General features: G+C 23.2%; 2 protein-coding genes across 10 annotated transcripts in view; one reads left to right on the top strand and one right to left on the bottom strand.

Annotated features, from left to right (window-relative positions):
* The first annotated feature begins 242 nt into the window (after positions 1 to 242).
* The window catches only part of LOC122511543 (CREB-regulated transcription coactivator 1-like), a 55,714-nt gene continuing 34,984 nt past the window's right edge, over positions 243 to 20,972 (top strand). For 3 of the 9 annotated variants that reach the window (XM_043626862.1, XM_043626861.1, XM_043626857.1), the window contains exons 1-2: positions 245 to 800; positions 9,212 to 9,454. In XM_043626862.1, the coding sequence (XP_043482797.1) occupies positions 687 to 800; positions 9,212 to 9,454 (357 nt within the window). In that variant the 5' untranslated portion in view covers positions 245 to 686. Of the gene's footprint in view, positions 801 to 9,211; positions 9,455 to 20,972 lie in introns of all 9 variants that reach the window. The other 6 variants (XM_043626859.1, XM_043626854.1, XM_043626858.1 and 3 more) reach the window with 4 other exon arrangements.
* LOC122511544 (pheromone-binding protein-related protein 6-like) lies at positions 11,456 to 14,992 on the bottom strand. The gene is made up of 6 exons (XM_043626864.1): positions 14,836 to 14,992; positions 13,418 to 13,502; positions 12,571 to 12,659; positions 12,044 to 12,146; positions 11,893 to 11,957; positions 11,456 to 11,679 (listed from the first exon to the last, which is right to left on the bottom strand). The coding sequence occupies exons 1-6, from the start codon at positions 14,893 to 14,895 to the stop codon at positions 11,662 to 11,664; spliced, it is 420 nt and encodes a 139-aa protein (XP_043482799.1). The 5' UTR covers positions 14,896 to 14,992; the 3' UTR covers positions 11,456 to 11,661.

Genomic DNA, 20,972 nt, shown 5'->3' with positions numbered 1-20,972 from the left:
GAATAAATTATAGAAAATATATTTATTTTAAGTTTTAAATATATAACAGAAATAATAAATTCATGAGATCAAGTCAAAAGAGATTCAAACGCAAGTTTGTCCTTCGGCCACCTACCAAACTTCAAACGCAAGAAACGGTCGGTAAGTAATTTAATTTTCTACTGTTGATAAAGTGAATACCTGCAACTGTAGATTACCACTTGCAGGCACTATAGATTACTATGCGCGAGGGAGAGTGCGCGCGAAAGTAAGAGAGAGAAAATCGAGTCACCGCGAGAGTGATAAAAGTGGTAAACTGTGATAAGGAAAAAATTAACTTAAAAGTAGAAAGTATTGATAATGCGACAACTTGTTTCGGTAATATATTAACGTTCTCGATTATATGGTTAATTTAACGAGGACAACATCTTCGTGTAACCTCATCATCTCGCGGTACATGTTTTGTTTTTATTTTGGAAGAAATTATTTGCGCGATGCGCGTGGCGCGCTGCGCCTCAATAATCTTGCGTATCAGTGATCTACTGTCCAGAAGTAGGCAGTGAATTCATTCTTGTTGAAGTTGAAAATTTCTTAATTGGTGCGTGATCGGGTGCGGTATACTGTTGTTATTAAATTCGTTGTGGCTGTGTTGTGTTCGCGATCTGACGACTCGGTGTTGAAAAATTTGTTTAAAGTGTCTGGCCATAATGGCGAACCCTCGGAAATTCAGTGAAAAGATTGCCCTGCTTAATCAGAAGCAGGCGGAGGAAACGGCCGCTTTCGAGGCGATTATGAGGGAGGTTTCCGATGTCACCAGCAGAGTAAGGATCATTTTTAATTTCATCTTTTGTTGCCGGTTATATTTAACAAGCAGGTCGTCCAAAGACCCGGACGTAAAATGTAAACAATCGAGAGATTTACCTCTTTACGAGAATGTCCCAGCAAACACTAGAAATATATTTCTTATACGAATTTTCAGTTTTTATTGTTTTAATTAAAAATTTACAAGTATATTTCCTAATTTTTTTTTTAGTAAAAATTAATATTTTGGTTTGCCGGGAAGTATTGTCCGTGGGTTGGACTTGTTTTTATTGACATTCAACACCCAGTGGTGCTGCGTAATGCGGATACATTATTCAAAATTATGTATATGTCTATTAAGAAACCTAACCTTCAAAACTAAGATTATTCCTTTGATCTTTTTTTTTCTTCTATGAAAATATATTTTCATATAGTTGATCAGGGAGAAAGAAAATTTTTTTATAATTTTGATAGAAAATTGTTTATTTTTATTGTCATACATAGTTAATATTTATTTTAGAATGACTTCTTTTTAATTCATGAGATGAGATGGGAATTTTCGAGTATTTACCGATTTGACTTTTTGATCTATTCGCGACCTAGAGGTTCTTTCAGTTTGTATACTTAATGTACAGTTTATGACAATAACACTTTTTTTTTTTTCTTTTTTGAGGCTTATTTTGGAATCGTTAACATCCTCCACGGGGGAGAGAAAATCCTAAAGTACAGTAATTTTAGTCGTGTAAATATTAACTAAAGAATGATCATTTATTTTTCGGAGTCTGAGAGTTTAATCTGGTCAACATTACTGCAGATGAAATTCGACTCTTGGGGCGACCGAGTATTTTTAGAGGTGTGTGTAGCAACATGGAAATTGATTTTTTTTTGTTTTTCTTCGGTTTTAATTAAAATTACGAAGTTGACATTTTTTTTGTGGAGATTTTTCCAGAAATTAAAAGACTTGTATTTTTGTTTTAATGCATTTATTTTTTTTTCAACTGACACTTAATCAATTTTTTTAATTTCTGTGTATTTAATTTTGAAATGTTTCTTTATTTATTCCTGGAAGTTTGAAAATTATCAAGTGTTAGAAATTTATCAAGATTCTTGTATAACGATTGACAAGAAAACCTAAAATTGTAAATTGAAATAGTAAACGTAAAGAAGGGAATCTAGTTTACCACGTGTGACGGGTCATTATCTCATGAAGATACGTCATGCATTGGGTCTTTCAATCCTAGTTTTATTGATACAATGCAAGTATAGCTAGAAAAAAAAGTTTCGATACTTAGCAAAAAAAAAAAATTTATCTAAACATATTTTAAAATAAATAACGTTTGACTAAGAAAAGAAATACTCGTAGTAACACTTATTATTTTAATCTACAATTATTTATAATTGCATAACTTGTTTGAAATAATAACTTAATTAATGGTTTTCTTTTTCTTCCTCTCGCTTCTTTAAATACATTTTCGAGTATAATTTCGGTCTTTTCACTTTATTTTGTTAAAAATAAAATTTATGTGGCGAAATAATATTTTTATTACAAACAATATATTGTTTAAATACTATTATCTGATGATATTTTTGTACCATGTTTTTCTAAATTTCCTGTATAATAATAATTTTCATATGTATATAGATTTGCCGCAATTCGTAAAAGTTTAACAGTCACGTTTAAATGCAAAGCAATATATTTTCGCGATAACAAAATTGCGTTTTAATAAAGTGTTGCAGTTATCTCTCGCAATTTTTAGAAAGAATGTCACTATAGACGTTATCGACATATTTCATTAATAAGAATTAAGATTATTTATTTTTTTATAACAATATTCAAAGTCATTCAAAATTGAAAAAAAATATGTTCTCTGAATTCATAAAATGAAAAAACATTAAAAATTGAAAATTTATTAGAATTATTTATTTACAATCAGGGTTGCCATAGGTCAGGGAAATCAGGGAAAGTAAAATTGGTCAGGAAAATCAGGGAAAATTCAGGGATTTTTAGTAAAAGTACTGGAAAAAATTAAATTTTTAAAATTCATGAGAAGACACTGAATTTTGATGTTTTTTTTTGTTGGCCTTGCAAACTATGAAATTACCACGAATTTTAATACAAAACCTTCAATTTTTTCTATTTCTGACAATAATTTTTTTTAAATAATTTAATTTTTCAAGAACTATCATAAAATTATGACTTATAAATTATTTAATGAATAATTTTTACAATTTTCATAAATACTAGATTGATAGAAGAATTTTAGTTAAAAATACTAAAAAATTGAATTTTGGAAAAGTTACAAATGATTTTAGAAATTCAATTATTTTCAAAAGTTATAAAAATTCTTCGTAAAACTTCAATTATGTTGAAAATTTTTTAAAAAAATTCTCGTCAAAATTTCAGTTATCTTTATAAATAATAAAATTCTCGTCAGAATTTCAATTATCTTTTTAAATAATAAAATTCTTCATAGAAATTCAATTATTTAAAAAAATTTTAATAAAATTCTCAGGAAAATTTCACCGAAATTCAATTATTTTTATAAACTTGAATAAAATTCGAAGCAAGAATTCAATTATTTATATAAATAATAAAGATCTTCATAGAAATTCAGTTGTTTTTATAAACTTGAATAAAATTCGTTGGAAGAATTAAATTATTTTCAAAAATAAAAAAATTCTTCGCAAAAATTCAATTATTTTCAAAAATTAAAAAATTTCTTGTCATAATTTGAAGCATCTTTCTAAATAATAAAATAATTCTTCTCCGAAATTAAATTATTTTCAAAAAATTTTAATTATTTTCAAAATTCTTGGCAAAATTTCACAGAAATTCAATTATTTACAAAAATTTTAATAAATTTCTTCGAAATAATTCAATTATTTTCATAAGTAATAAAATTTTCACAGGAATTCAATTATTTAAAAAAAAATTAACAAAGTTCTTTTCAAGAATTCAATTATCTTTATAAATAATAAAATTCTTCACAGAAATTCAATTATTTTAAAAAATTTTAATAAAATTCTTGGCAAAATTTCACAGGAATTCAATTATATACAAAATTTTTAATAAATTTCTTCGAAATAATTCAATTATTATCATAAATAATAAAACTCATCGCAGGATTTTAATTATTTTTAATACAATTTTAATCGAATTCCTCGAAAAATGTAATTATTCTTAAAAAATGTAACAAAATTTGTCATAAGAATCAATTATTTAAAAATTTGTTGATAAAATTCTTTATGAGAATTCAATTTTAACAAACATTCAATTATTCAATAAATTATTTATTTTTTAACTTAAATAATTAAATTCTTCTAGAATTTTCTATTAAAAATTGATTTAAAAATGAATTACCGAATAATCGATTTATTATTTATGAAAGTAATTGAATTCTTGCAACGAATTTTATTATATTTTTTTTAAATAATTGAATTTTTTTAGAATTTTTACAATTCATAAAAATAATTGAATTCTTGCAAAGGATTTTATTAGGATTTTTGTAAATAATTTAATAATAATAATACTAATTTAATAATATTTTGTAAATAATTAACTTTTTTTTGAAAAATTTTATTGTAATTTAAATTATTACAAAACATGAAGAAGGCGATCACTCCGAGTCTTCGACTCAGAGTGCTTGCTTACTTTATGTTTTGTAATAATATTCTTATAAGTTGTTGAATTTCAAAAAGGTTTGAATTTGAATGTTTTGAAGAATTTTAATTGCTACGGAAAAATAATAATGATTAAATATTTGTTTAAAAAAAGAAGTTATTAATGTTTTTTAATAATTTTAGGTACATTTAAAGAAATCTGTAAATAAATGTAATAGGACATTTTTTTGAGTATCTAATAATTTTTAGAGTGAATCAGAATATTCTTTAGGGTCAGGGAAAAAATCAAAATCATTCAGGAAAAAGTCTGGAAATCAGGGAAAAGTCAGGGAAAAATAAAATTAAATATTTGTGGCAACCCTGACAATGCAACAATATTATTAAATTAATTACTAATCTCAAGCAATATGTTAAATTCATAAAATATAAATAAAAGGTATACATCTTTTTTTTTATCAATATTGTGTTTTGAAAGAAAATAAATTGATATCAATTTCAATTTGTTATTATTATTATTATTATTTTTTTTTTTTGAAGAAATCTGAAAGAGAATCATATTTTTCTCTTGAATAATTCATGTTCAGTTTATTAATGGCGGTATATATATATATATATATATATATATAAAAGAATGTGTTATTGCATGCAGATACATCGACAAATGGAGTTGTATGTTTCTGGACAAGAGATAATCCGTCGGATGTTCAGTCGATACTAACAGTTGTGTATCTCATATTCTCGTGTTCACGTTGTTTATCTTTTTGAATCTATTTCCGTAAAATGTGAATTTCTGTTTGACAACATAAAAAGAACAAATAATTTAAATTCATAGTAATTTTTTTCCATGAGTAAAAAAATTTTTTTTATCGATTCTTTTGGAGAAAATTAAGAATGATCAATTATTGAAGGCAATGAAGTATATCATTTGAAGTGAAATGAAATGGACCGATCATTGGACGGTTTAATGATGCGTTATACGTACATATATATATATATATATATATATATATATATATATATATATATATATATATATATATATATATATATATATGTCCATTATTATTTTTCAATGTGAATAGCTTATTTTGTGCCATTCAATTGAAAACATATCGTTCTCGTTAAAAGAATTTATAATATGTATATATGTATATATAGTGCTCTGAATTTCCATTCAGAATTTTCATTAGTTTAATCAAAATTATCCTTTGAATGTGAATCTCAATAAAATTGGACTGTCAATTTCACTGACTTTATATCTAAGGATTTAGATTTTTCAAAATTTTTACAATATTAATTTGATTTTCAATAATTAATTTTATTTCGGTATTTCAATAACTGTAGAGAATCGTAATTAAATATTTGATGTTAAGTTTAATTAATTTTTGATTCAATATTACTGGGAATAATTATTGTAAAATTAAATATGATATGTTTTATTCAAATATAGTTTTTGTCTGCATATTATGCTTATTTCATTTTTCTACATGTCATTTGAAATTGATAATTATTTTTAATTTTCGTTTATTTGTTGTTTTATTATTTTTTTTATTGTTTTTTTATTCTCATATAAATAATAATATTTTTTAGAGCAATTCAATTATTTTTAAAATATTAATTAAACTCGATTATTTTCAAGAATTTTAATATAAATTCAATTATTTTCAACAATTTTGATGGAGATTTTTTTAAAAAATCATTATTTTCAGAATATTTAGAAAAATTCCTTCATGAAATTTAACTATTTTCAAAAATTCAGATAAAATCATTCGAAAAAATTCAATTATTTTTATGAATTGTAAAATCCTCCGGAAGAATTTAATTATTTTCATAAATAAGAAAATTTTTCGCAAGAATTAAAATAATTTCATAAATAATAAAATTCTATAAAGGAATTTAATTATTTTCATAAATAATAAAATTCTATAAAGGAAATTAATTATTTTCATAAATAATAAAATTTTATAAAGGAATTCAATTATTTTCAATATACAATTTTAACAAAACTTCTCAAAAGAATACAATTATTTTTTAAAAATATGCAATTATATTAAAGATAATTTTAATAAAATTTCTCTAACAGGTTCAATTATTTTAAAAAATATTGTAATCAAATTTTTCTAAACAATTCAATTGTTCTCAAAAATTTTTAATAAAATTCTTTGTAAATTATTGAATTATTTTCCAAATTTTCAATTAAATTTATTTTTTTAAAAATTACGTTATTTTTATGAAATTTAATGAAATTCTTAAAAAATAATTTAATTATTTACAACAACTCTAATAAAATTGTTTAAAAGAATTTAATTTTCACTGAATAATTTTAATAAATATAATTTATAATTTATTATATTTTATTGAAAACTTCGAAAACTTAGGATTTAGATTTTGTTGAGTTTTATCATTTTTTCACTCATTTTCTCCTTCTCCAACATTTTAAATAGATTGTTTTTCTAATATAGGGTTTATTTTTTTGCCTAAATGAAATAAACGCAGGAGTTAGTGTGCGGAGGGAAAACAGTGAATGTTATTTCTTCCTTTAACGAGAGTGTAGTTGAGAGTGAAAATTAGGAATTTTTTTCGGTCTCGGAAGTTCTTTAAAAAAAAAAAAAAAAAAAAATTACATAGGTTCTTCTTTTACATTTTTTTGTAATTAGATTATTTGTATTTTTCTGTATGTTGATTTCGATGATTTGTCTTTCCTCCTTTTATTTGTCTTTTTCGTTTTTTGTCGAGAGAAAAAATATCTCTTTTTTTCCTATAGAGGGAGAAAAACAGTTTCATCCACTTTATAAGTTATTGGTTTTGAAATTTCGTTAGTCTGAAGTTTTTATTTTTATATTTCGACGTTTTTTAACGTCGTAATAATTATTTTTTTTAATCTACTTTTTTTCCTTTCCTTTCATTTTTTTTTTGGTTTCGTTTTCGCAAAATTTGTAGTTGAAGAAAAAAAAATTTGTGAAATAGAGACAAGAAATTAATTAAATTGATTAGTGAACGTGAAAAGAATGCACGAAGAAAAATAATCTAAAGATTAATTTTTTTTGGAAATTTTTCGTAATGGAAAGGTTTTTGTAGAAAAAAAAAAAAAAAAAAAAAAAAAGTTTTCTTAGTTAAGAATTAAGAAACGACAATTAAATACTTTAATTTTAATTAAAATTAATTACTTTAGTTTTAGTTAATTAATTAATTATTTTAATTTTAATTAATTAATAATAAATTAATTAATTACTTTGATTTTAATGAATTAACAATCGGTTAATTTATTACTTTAATTTTAATTAATTAAATTAGTTCAATTGCAGGGTGACCACATGTCAGTACTAATTTATTTATTTATTTATTATTTTAAAACTTACCAATTATTTACTACTTTTTTTACGATTTGCTACTATTTGGATACTTTTTTCTATGAGAATTTACACTACTTTAAATTTGTTAACTGTTGAAATAACAAAATTATTTAAAAAAATTTTAATAAAGTTATTGAAAACAATTCAAAAATTGTTAACAGAATTCTTTCAAACGAATTAATTTAATGATTTTTAATATCTAATATTTTAATAAAAAAAATTTCCAAAAGAGTTGAATAATTTAAGAAAAATTTTTATAAAATTCTTCACAAGCATTCAATTATTTTCATAAATAAAAAAACTTTCACAAGAATTCAATTATTTAAAACAGTATTTTCCAAATATTTTTCGAAAAAAATCAATTATTTAAATAGATTTTTAAAAAATTCTTTGAAAGAATTCAATTGTTTTAAAAAAATTTAAGGAAATTCTTTATTAATAATTGAATTGTTTTCAATATAATTTTAATCAAATTTTTATCTAAATATCTAAATAATATACAATTTTTAAAGAAATTCAATTATTTAAAACACAATTTTCAAAAAATTTTTTGAAAAAAATCATTTCTTTAAAAAGATTTTTTTTTTTTATTCTTCTCAAGAATGCAATTATTTTAAAAACTTTATTAAAGTTCGGTGACAGAAATTCAATTATTTTCATAAATAATAAAACTCATCGCAGGATTTCAATTATTTTTAATCTAATTTTATATTACTTACGCAAAAAATGCAATTATTCTTAAAAATTTGAATAAAATTCTTCGAAAAAATTCAATTATTTTAAAAAATTTGATATAATTTGTTTCTTAGAGTTTAATAATTATTTTTAATTCATTTTTAATTACATTTCTTGAATGAATTAAAAATTAAAATTTTTGATAATAATTAATTATTATCAAAAATTTTAATGCAATTCTTCGTAAAAATTTAATTATTTTAAAAAATGTTGATAAAGTTCTTTATAAGAATTCAAATTTAAGAAATATTCGCAATTATTCAATAAAATTAAATTTTTCGTAGAACTTTCTAATTAGAATTGATTTACAATTTAATAAAATAAAATGATTAAAGTTTTGAATAATTTTATTTATAAATTTCAAGAAAAAAAATGATTGAATTTTGAAAGAATTACTTTTGTAATTTTTAGAAATAGGTACAATTAAATTTCAAAAATGCGTTGAATTGAAATCATTTGAAATATTTTAATTCCCGAAGACAAAATAAATAGGTTTAATTATTTAAAAAAAATTTTTGCTACTTTTTTAAAATTAATTATAGAGTACGAAGCCTGCAATTGATTAATTAATTAATAATTAATTACTTGAAATAAAAAAAGAAGAAAAAATCAGTAGAGACGATTTTTCTTGGTGTTGTTCGAAAATAATTGATTAGATGTTTGATAATAATTTTGGTGGCTCGTATTGGTGACAAAGGATGTTCTTTGATGAACTTGCCCAGGTTGCATCGGCTAGCAGTTCTGTAGGCGCGAGTCCAACGGGTTCAGGAGTACCGGAAGCTCCTCTATCGGTGAAAAGTGCCGGAGCCAGTCCGCCACAATCCAGCAGCAAACACCTTCATATTAATTTGGGCAATCAATTCAGGCCCGGAGGTTCGCTGCCCAATGTTAACAACAATATCGACATCAACGCAGCAAAAGATCCCTCCGGGACTTCCGCCGCTATTCACTCGATCGACCTTAAGGTACTGATCTATATCCGGTTTCCGATCTTTATATTATGTATATATATTCACTCTCATTGTTTATATTGTTCTCTCAAAGTGTTGTTATCACCTAGTTTTCGTTATTATTATTTTTTTTTTTTTGTTTCACTATTCCAATGGTCTCATTTTTTTGGGAAAATTTTTCATTTATCACAATAGTGAGGAATTATACGGGAAAATAAATTTATTTCATTTAAATAACCGATTACTTGTCTATTATCAAATAAATATTTACTTGAATGAAATAATTTTTAATTAAATCAATTAAATGTTATTTTCTTCAAATAATACTGAAATATAATTGATTCAAATAAAATTTATTTGATTCTAATAAAAATTATTTGATTCAAGTAAATATTCATTTGATATAATAGTCAAGTAATCGGTTATCTGAATCAAATAAATTTTTTTTTTCACTGTAGAAATTAGAAATCATTTTTTGATGTGCTAGTTACTTTTCTGCTGTTGAGAATTATAAAATTTTTAACGTCCGATTTGAATATTTTTTTAGTATTGATATAGAATAAAATTTTCAACATCCAATTTCATTATTCCTTTACTATTGGAAATTGAAATACAAATTATTAATGATAGTAAAAATGGAAAATGATACAAATAAAAAAAAGTAAAAATGAAAATAATAATAAGAATAGAAAACAATAAAAATAAAGAAAATTCCAAATTTACTGAAAAAAAATTAATTAATAATTAATTTTTTAAAAATTTCAAATTTCTCGAAAATAATTGTGGGCAAATTTTTTCTAGTAAGGAAATTTTTTGTTCACTTATTAGTTGATAGAGAGAAAAATTTGTTTATTAAAATAGTATAATTAATTACCATTGCGGTTGACATGGGAAAAATTTCTGCACGAAATTATATGTAATATATCATTTTTAATGAGAGATATAAGGAAAATAATTCTTTTTGTCATTTTCAATTCTCAGACCATTGGAAAAATTATTTATCTAGATGCAATTTTATAATTTTCGCATTCGTCAATTTTTTTCTTTTTTGCCTTTTTATGCACTGTGCGCATGAAAATTTCGATATCATTTACATCGTCTCTTTATTTAGTCTTTTTTCGTTCTCTCTTTACTATTTGGTTATTGTTGTTCTCATTGTTGAAATTTATACTCTTGTTGATTTTCATATTATTAGTTTCAATAAATAGAAAATAAATTTGTAGTTGTATTTATTATTTATAAATTATAAATAAATCTATAGTTATATATTTATAATTATTTATAAATTTTATAAATAAATTTATAAAATTTAAAATAAATAACAATCATTAGTTGTATTTATATAATTATTTGTAAATTTTATAAATAAATTTACATACTTTATAAATAAATTTATGGTTTAATTTATAATTATATTTATGAATAAAATCATAAAATAATATTGAATACATAATTTGAATTAGAAAATAGAAAAAATCACACTTGGCATGTTTTAGAAATGAGTTGCATGAGAAATATAATGAAAAACTTCATATGCTTTCATTTTTTTTTCTTATTCGTTTAGAAAGATGTTAGATTAGTTTAGATGTTACTTACTCTAATTATTATTAATTGACAAAAATTCTAATTAGGAATGGAACTTAATTTTTTTATGTCCCTAAAGATTTGAATGTTCAAAGCAACAAAATTTATTTCTTCTTCAAATAATAATTTTGCTTCACAAATATTTGTTACAATAATTTTGCGACACATATCAAAAAGTTAATTATATAAAATTACTAATTTAAGTATTCAAAAATATAAAAGATATTATAGAGAAAATATTTAGAATATAAAACAAAAAATATTTTGTTCATTTGAACGTTCAAAACTTGTGGAACATTTATCTTTTGGTTGGTAATAAAAACTCAATTGAAAATTTGTTTATTAATTATTTACAATAGGACATGTCCTAAATATATATTTGAATTAAAAGTAAATAATGTTTTCTTTAGTGTATAATTAAAAATGAACTAATTTATCCTTGTTTAGTTTATTTAAAAAAAAGCACAGTAAATATAAATTGAGTTCAATTAAAAATTAACTAAATGGGTAGTTTAGTTTGATTTACTTCATAATTCTTATGTATAGAATAATCCACTCAATTTTCTCTATTCTCATTAGCGTTACAACTCCTTTTATTTGGAAAAAGGAATTCTCCTTTGATTTCTATATAATAATTATTAAACCATGAACCAAATCTGCAAAAAGTAATTCACAAAATTATTTATTATATCAATAAATAATATTTCGAAAAAAAATAATAATTATAAATATATAAAATTATAAGACAAATATACTGCTAGTTAGAAGATAAATTACAAAATTTGTTTTTTCTTTATTTATAATAAAAAATGGAAAATTATAAATAAAATTATACCTAGTTATTTTATTTAAGAGATTGTTTTACTTACATCTGGTCGTTTTGCATATGCACATACAGCCATTTTGTAAAATTTGTCACATGGATTGTCAGCTCCTGGGCAAAAAAATTTTAATTAATAAAATAAAAAAAAATATAAAAATTTTATAAACATTAGAAAATAAATGAAAATTAAGTTGTACCTATATCACCGCAGGTTCCGAATACTTCTAAAGCAATGGCTTGAATCTTTTCAGGCATCAAACTACTTAATAAATCTGCATCCACATTACCATCTTCATCTGCCTGTTGCATAAAAAATGTAAAGTTTATTTTTTTAAAAAAAAGAGGAGGGGAAAGTAATCCATTTAATTAAATTAAAAAAATTTAAATTAAATTAAATTTATCATTAAAAATAAAAATAAAAAAAAAAATAGAATAAAATATAAAAATAGATTAAAATTTAAAAATCATATTTATTTAAATAAAGATTATTTGACTATTAATCACAGAAAAATATTTTAACATAATTTTTCTTGTTTAATTTTAATTAATTTAAACATAATTTTTCTCTAGTAAATTATATAATTAGTTTTGCATTTCAATCAATTAAAACTTAAATCTCTGAAGTCGACACTAAGTGGCAAAATGAATTTCTTTCTATACAAAACCAAAAAATTAAATAATTTTTACAAAGATTTTTGGAAATTTTTGTTAAAAAAATTTTTACCAAACTGAAAGCATCGAATAAGCAGAACATGTAGCACGATAAGCTGTGATCATCTATAAATTTACCCTCACTGGCATCTTGGATCATTGCTGTAAAAAAAATGTTAAATTTGATTTTTTTTTGCACGGAGAGAGAATATATATTAAATTTTATAAAAATATTTTCAAATTGGGGAAAAAGTGACGTCGGTGAAGTTCGCAACGTTTATGATCAACGATTGAAAAAAAAAATTATTTTCCTACGAAAAAGAATAAAATTTTTTGTTCACAAATATTTCTTTTGTAAATCATTATTCAACAAACTAACCAAAATATTTTCTATACAGAAATTAATAAAAATTTGCTTAAAAAATATTTTTCTTATGAAATTGTTGATTATAAACGTTGTGAACTTCACCAACGTAAAAAGTGCAACAAAGCGAAATTTTGATATAGAAAATACTAAACTTTAAAAAAAGTTTTGTGAAATTTATTAAAGTTATATTAGAATTTAATTAATATTCTTGATATTTGATATAATTATACTAAATTTCACATAAGTTTTTTTAAAGTTTAGTATTTTTTATATCAAAATTTCGCTTTGTCGCACTTTTTCCCCAATTTGAAAATATTTTTACAAAATTTAATATATATTCTCTCTCCGTGTGTAATTTAACGTATTATATATCATTTAAAATTAAAATTATTTCCTTTATTATTAAAATGAATATTTTCTTGATTATTAAAACTAATATTTCCCTTATTATTAAAATGTTTATTTAAATAATATTAATAAAATAAAATAATGAAAATATTTTAATAATAAAAAATTATACTATTATAAATTGTTTAAGTAACATTTTCTTTACCTTCTGTTGTGCCATGTTCATTCATACACCTTGTTTTATCACCTTTAACCATATCCATCATTTCTGGAGGAATCCATTCAGGTATCTAGAATTAATTATATAACAAAATTAAAAATATACAAAAAAATTTTCTTTGCAAAATCTATAAAAATAAAATTTTCATTCTATTATATGAATTAAAGTTAAAACATTATTTTTTTTACTACATTTAATGAATTATAAAGAAAAAGAGAGTAAAGAATTTATAAAAATAAGCAGTATTTGTTTATTAAGATTGAAAATCTTAATTAGGAAAAAATTTCTTTTTATTCAAATTTTTAAAATGCATTAAAAATTCTATGTTATTTCTGTTGATATTAAATACTTTTTGTTAAAATTTTCTATATATATTTTCTATTAATATTTTCTGTTAATATTTTCTATTTAATATTTTCATTATAAAAATGCAAATAAATGAAAAGGCACAACAGAATTGAGTAATGACAGTAAAAAATTTTAAATATTAAAATTATTTGATATTTTACATCCTGAACTGTGATTATTTTTTATACCCTTTTTGAAGTTATATTAATTTTAATAAATTATTATTTATCAGGAATAAAGAAAGAATAAAAGACTTTTTTCCTACTACTTAATAAATAAAATTTACAATATAGATTTTTAGTTCAAATCTAGTGATTTAAAATAATTATATATAACAGAATGAAGATTTTCTTTCCGAAATGTAAAATTAAAAATCTAACATTTAAATGAAGTGGCCTGTGATTATTTTTTAAACCTGTCTTGAAGTTATTAATTTTAATGAATTATTTATCATTACTAATATTTTAATCACGAAAGATTATTTTAAATAATGTCAAATGAAAAATATTAAATAATATCAAATGAAAATTATTATTTTTAATGAATAATATAAAAAAAATGTGGCCCACAATATTTAATTGTATAAAGAAGAACTGCATACAAGTAAATTTTAAAAATAAAACTAATAAATTTGATTTAAAAACTGTATAAATTGAAACTGCATACGGTTAAAAATTACAAATTTAAAAATATAAAATTAATTTGCACTGCATACAAGCTTTTTTTTATTAAAAATTGCTTGTATGCAGTTGAAAATAATTTTTTTTTAAATTAAAATTCGTAATTTTAATCGTATGCAGTTTAAATTTGTACACTTTTTAAACTAAGTTTAATAATTTTATTTATAAAATTTGGTTCCATGCATTTTTCCCAATAAAGTTGAATTGTGAACAAGCGATACCGTCTCTAAAAATTAATAACCATAAAAATGAATTTATTTTCAAATTATAATTTTGTTATTAAGGGTATTTGAAGAATTATTAAATGGCCTTAAAGAAAATAGAAGAAAACAATTATTAATGAATTCGAGATAATAAAAAATTGAATTAAAATACCTTTCCTATAGCGACATGCACTAAAATGCAAAGTACAAGTAAAGAACGAAATCCTTTCATTTTTCTTTTTTTTTTTAATTTCTTGTTGTTGTTTTTTTGTGTGTTGGATACTGAATGATCTGTGGTTTATTAAAAAATGCAATTTTCCGAATGAAATCGTAAGATTATATAAGGACATTGAAACGGGATGTGGGCGTAAGAGTAACGAAGGGTTAATGACATACTCCTTGGAACTTAAAGATGGTGTCCGTGTTTATAATTCATCACATAATTCAATGTTTAATTTTCATAAGTAATTACTCAAGTACTCATGCAATATACACAATCATCGAACATCATGTGACCTTGAATGCATCCTGTTAATACATTCAGGAGCTGTGAAAAATAAATTACATGACTTGGACGATTCATTTTCTTAATAGTTTTTCGTTCTTCCTTGATTTTTGTGTCGTAAAATATTTTCCGAATGCAATTGTTTCGCATTAGATGCGATTTTAATGAAAAGAACATTAAAATGTTTTTAATTCTATTATCAATTAATTGATTAATTTGTATTTAATTAATTTAATCATTTAATCAATTATATTAATTTGTATTTATCGCATTCAATGAAACTTTATTAGCAAATAATTATTTGAATTATAAATAATCATTTGAACTAAATAATATTTACTGTAAGACAAAATCTGAACCAATAATTTTTTTCAACCAACACTTTGAGGTCTCTAAAGTTAGCGTCGAAAACAACTTTTTTCGCGAAATCGAAAAGAATCAAAAAATTGTTTCAAAGAAAATAACGCTTTTTAACTTCCTAGGTGAATGAAAGAAGCAAAATTAGTAACCTTTTCGTCCCTAAAAGTAAAAAAAAATATTTTTCAAACGTCTGTAAAGTTAGTGTCAATGCCGAACGTCGAAAAGAATTTTTTGCTCAAAAGCAATAATTGTATCAAAGTTTTCATGTTCAAAAAATGCCTTAAACATTTTTTTTAACTCTCCAGATGAATGAAAAAAGAGAAATTAGCGATAATTTCATCCCAAATGATAGTTTTCGGCGCTGAGTGTCGATGCTAACTTTGGCGACAGCATAGTACATAAAAATTTCAATTTGAAAAATTAATAATAAAAATCGGAGAAAAAATGAATTATTCTTTCTTTGTGAAGAATAAAATTTTTATGACAATAGGAATATAGAGACTTCAAAAAAATGTTACTTTAATAGTAGTTTAGAAAAACTGATAACAAAAACATTTTTTGAAAATTTTTTTTTCTCGAAAGAATAAGTGAAAGATTGTCGAGGATCTTACATAGTTGTCGAGTGAAAATCGAGTTTTAATTTAATTTTATTATTATTGTTTTGCTTCATTGGAAATCAGTCTGCGTGCCAAAACTATAAATTTTGCCAGGAAGTGAGTGGAATTTTATTTCGTTTACCATTCTAAACAATGTGGTTAGGAATTTCAAGAAACTGGAAAACTTTTTTATGCAACGAATCTATTTGAAAAATTTTTATTACTTGAATTGTAAATTTAACAAAAAAACACTGACATATTATTTTTATATTCTGTTTTTCTTGTTTTACTACATTTGAATTTCGCGCCTTAATATTGTTAATTTCCGCCTAGAGGGCATGAAAACTCGCTCGTAAACGAAATTAACTGGACTGAGTACAAGTATCAATGACCCATTGGGAGTCTACTGGTTGCTTTTTGATTAAATTAACAATTAAAAAAATTAAAAATATTTATTATACGAAAATAAATAGTTCTAATTGTTAATAGATTACTATTAACAATTAATTCTAATTAATTAAATCAGTTTTTTCTTTCATGAAAATTCGTCCCTAAAATCGTGCGGGTGAATATATTTTAATATATATATTCAATATTTTAATTCGAGTTTCGAGTCCTAAGAGATTCCTGAAATTAGCGTAGGCGCTGAGCGTCAAAAAATACTTTTTTCGCCAAACCGAAAAGAAGCAGGCAATTTTTTCAGAGATTTAAGTTCAGAAACATTTCTAACTGTCTAGGCAAATAATAGAACTGAAACTAGTGATATTTTAATCAGCTATCGACGCTAACTTTAGTGTCATGTCCTGAGCGAATTTTGGCTAAAAAAAACTTGTCGAATATTTAGAAAATCATTTTCTATATACATATATACAGAGAAGTTCTTGTAAATTGATAGCATTGTAAAATGCGGAATAAAAACTTAAACCATCGTTCATTGCGTATCATTCACTTAGATCGAAAACAGCTTTCATTCTATTACTCGTCCTTGCTTGAAAATCGATCCACGACCAAGTAAACCCTGAAACTAATACTCTAAATGTCTTCTTTCTTGAGCCATTATTTTTTAAGAATCACTAAAAAAAAGGCCTCATAAAAATGGTCCACAAAAATGTTTTTAAATTTTAATTTAAACATTAAATTCAGTTTTGAAATTAAAAATTAGACTGAGTTCGGTTTTCTTCTTTATTCAGTTTGAATTTCGCGCCTTTATAATTCCATAACTCTCCGCCTAGATGGCATGAAAATTCACTCATAAACGAGATGCAGTATGCTGGGTTATATATAGGAACTAGTTACTTTCTTAAATTATTCGGTTATTTTCAGTTAAATATTGTAAGAGATTATATTGATACATATATTTTTTATTATTATTTTTATTTATTGATGGGACATCGAAAGAAAAACATCGATTTTATAAAACATCGACATCGAAAATTCATAACATCAATATCATCGATGAATCGAAAAAGAAATCATCGATGTTTCGGTGTTTTAATGTTTTTTCACACTTTCTTTTGATTCTTAAAAAAATATTTATAAAATTATAGTAATAACATTTGAAGCAGATTTTTAAAAAAATTAAAAACATAAAATAGTAATTTTTAATAGCGCAATTTACAGATTTCAATAGAAAAGTAATTAAAATACAATGAAATATAGAAATCAATGAACATTAAATTCTGTCAGTTAAATGATATTAATTAACATATTAAGGTCCAGTTTCACCATTTCCGATTAAAAGTTAATCTATGATTAAATCCTTCACCGACCAATCACGGGCGGTTAACTGACTTTAATCATTGGTTAACTTTTAATCGGAGTTGGTGAAACTGGCCCTAAGACAGAGATAACATTTTATAGTTGTTTAGCACTTTAGGATGATTCACATTTTGCACAAGTTCAAACCTACGATATTGGCTGGTTTTAATAAAAATTTTGGTTAAAATGGAGCAAAAGTGGTAAAGAAGGGCAAATTTAATCAACAACAACAAAATTTAAAGATTTTTAATGCGAAAAGAGCAATTATTTAAAAGATAAAAAAACACAACTTGTTAGAGGAAAAAAATAAAGAAGATATTGAAAAAAACCTCTTTTCCTCACTTAATTAACATCGATTTCAGATATCGGGGAAAAAAACCTTGATACATCAAAAACATCGAGGTTTTAAACATCGACCTCGAAGGAAAAACATTGATTTTTCGATGTCGATGTCCCATCAGTATTATTATTATTACTGGTTTAATGTCAAAATTTTCTTGATGAGCTGAACAGAATGTCATAGTTGAGACACTTGAGACTTTTGGTAGAAAAATTCGTATTTGGTATTGGAGTTTTATTTTCTTTTATAATAAAGTAATTTAAATTGCAAAGTGAGTAAAATCTAACTGACTGAGTATATATGTTACGGTCATTGTCGATTATTGGGCAATGTCGACATTGCCCGGTCCAACTTGGGCAATGTCAAAAATTCTATATAATAGCTTCATACGTCATGATATATATAAAACTAATCACACAATATAACGCATACAAAATTTACATTTACATTACATTTTTAGTAAAAATCCTTAATGAGTAACGGAATTCTAACTTCAGTCAAACTAAAATCAGTAACTAGTTAAGGAAATTTAATGAAATGTAACTGAAAATTTGGGAATAGTTTCAAAAAGTATAAAGAGTAACTGAAAATTACGAAACTGTAACAAAATTTTCAGTTTTAAACTATTTATTGAATTATGTTTATGAAATTGAATTACTATAATAAATGAATGATTAATATTATTTGATTGAATAAATAGTTTTGTGTTTAAAAAGTAAGAAATAAATATTATTAATATTATTTATCAGTTATTTTTTGACCAAATTTATTTATAAACCGTAAATAAATAATTTTCAAACATTAGCATTATTATTCAATATTTATAAGTTTAAATAATTTTTTTACTGAAAATCTAGTGCAATAGAAAAAATTTTAAGACAAACTTAGAAATAATTATTTAAATAAATAAAACTTTCGTTGCTTGTTTCTGAAAAATCCTACAAAAATTTCTAATAGTGTATGAAAGATGCACCTGCAAGACAGGATAACTGAATCGTCTTTTTTTATTCGTAAATAACATTGCTCAAAAGTAAGTGGGCACTGTCACATTTTACTAAATTTTGTTAAAAATACCCGGGCAATGTCGACAATCCCCAGTGGCCGTGGGCATTGTCAACATTGCCCGGGCATTGTCAACAATGTCCAGTGACTGTGGGCATTGTCGACAATGCCCAATAATCGACAATGACCGTAACATATATAGGAACCAAGACTGGCTGAGAAAATTCGTTTATTTTTAGTTAAATATTACAAGAGATTATACTGTTAAATATATTTTGCTTCCTCATGAGGAAGTATTGTAATACCAAAAGGTCGTAGCAGTAAAAGCATGTAAAAATTGCCCTCTCATGGATTGGGTCCATATTTAAGGAATAAGTTTGACCTATTATGAAACTTATTTTCACCAAGTTTCAACTCGAAAAAAAATTTTGTTTTTGAGTTATACAATTTTTTTGAAAAATTCAAAAGAATTCAAAAAATTGTTTTCCCTCCGAAACGGTTGAACCGATTTTCATGAAAAAATTTTTTTTGTACAATACAATAAAAACAGTTGAGAAAAAAAATTGTCGACCAAATTCTCACACAGAAAGTCAGTAAAAAAAAATTTTTTTTCAACACTTTTTTTGGTCGAAATTTTTTTTGCACTACCGCCATTTTTTCCTATAAAATAGTTGTCATTTCAAAAGTAACATATCTTTTTGACAAGATGATTAAAAGGGTACTTTATACTTTAAAAAATAAAAAACCGATTTTGGGCCCCTGAATAGTACAGTTTTTTTTATAAACGAGGGGCCAACATTTTTTTAAATTAAATTAAGTTAATTTAATTAATGATTAAGTTAAATTTCTAAAAAAAAAAGTTATTAAAAGTTATTAACTTTTTTAGAAATTTAATTTAATTTAAAAAAATGATGGGCCCTCGTTTATAAAGGAAACTGTACTATTTAGGGGCCCAAAATCGGTTTTTAATTTTTTAAAGTATTAAGTACCCTTTCAATCATCTTGTCAAAAATATATGTTACTTTTGAAATGACAACTATTTTATAGGAAAAAAATGTTTAAAAAAATTTTGTTTACCTACTGACTTTTTACAGATTTTCTGTGTGAGAATTTGGTCGAAATTTTTTTTTCTCAACTGTTTTTATTGTATTGTACAAAAAAAAATTTTCATGAAAATCGGTTCAACCATTTTGGAGGAAAGCAACATTTTTGAATTTAAAAAAAAATCGTTTAACTCAAAAACAAAATTTTTTTTCGAGTTGAAACTTGGTGAAAATATGTTTCATAATAGATCAAAATTATTCCTTAAAAATGGACCCATGAGAGGGCACTTTTAACATGCTTATACACTCCTACGACCTTTTTCAAATTCGATTTTTTGACATATCTTTATGTTAAATATGACCTTAGGAATTCAAAAATAACTTTTTTAAGAAAAATGTCATTCCGTATGAGTGTGTATAAACCTATTAGACTTTCATAAATATTTTGAGATTATAAAGAGTTTTAGGGATGATTTTTTTTAAATTGTAGGTCTCACGAGCGGACATAAAATAAGAGTACTTTGAGATAGTTTAATGAAATTTAACTCTATATATTTTTTTTGAATTTTTAATTTCTCAAAAAAACTTTTTTCGACCATAACTTTAAAAAAATGTTAGAACACCTATAAATATTTTTTACTAATTTTGTAGAGTTCTTTTAGACGAATAACACATCTTTTGAACCCTTATTGAACATTTTTTGTC

The sequence above is a fragment of the Leptopilina heterotoma genome, unplaced genomic scaffold (assembly GCF_015476425.1).
Source record: "Leptopilina heterotoma isolate Lh14 unplaced genomic scaffold, ASM1547642v1 Lhet_87, whole genome shotgun sequence".
NCBI lineage: Eukaryota > Metazoa > Arthropoda > Insecta > Hymenoptera > Figitidae > Leptopilina > Leptopilina heterotoma.
Note: the sequence above shows the minus strand (reverse complement) of the source record. Positions and strands in the feature narration are given on the sequence as shown.

Coding starts and splice junctions, on each gene's coding strand:
- LOC122511544 (XM_043626864.1), bottom strand. CDS start 14,895: ATGAAAGGATTTCGTTCTTTACTTGTACTTTGCATTTTAGTGCATGTC. Junction 13,503..14,835: donor TGCATGTCGCTATAGGAAAG/GTATTTTAATTC, acceptor AATTAATTCTAG/ATACCTGAATGGATTCCTCC. Junction 12,147..12,570: donor TATTCGATGCTTTCAGTTTG/GTAAAAATTTTT, acceptor TTTATGCAACAG/GCAGATGAAGATGGTAATGT.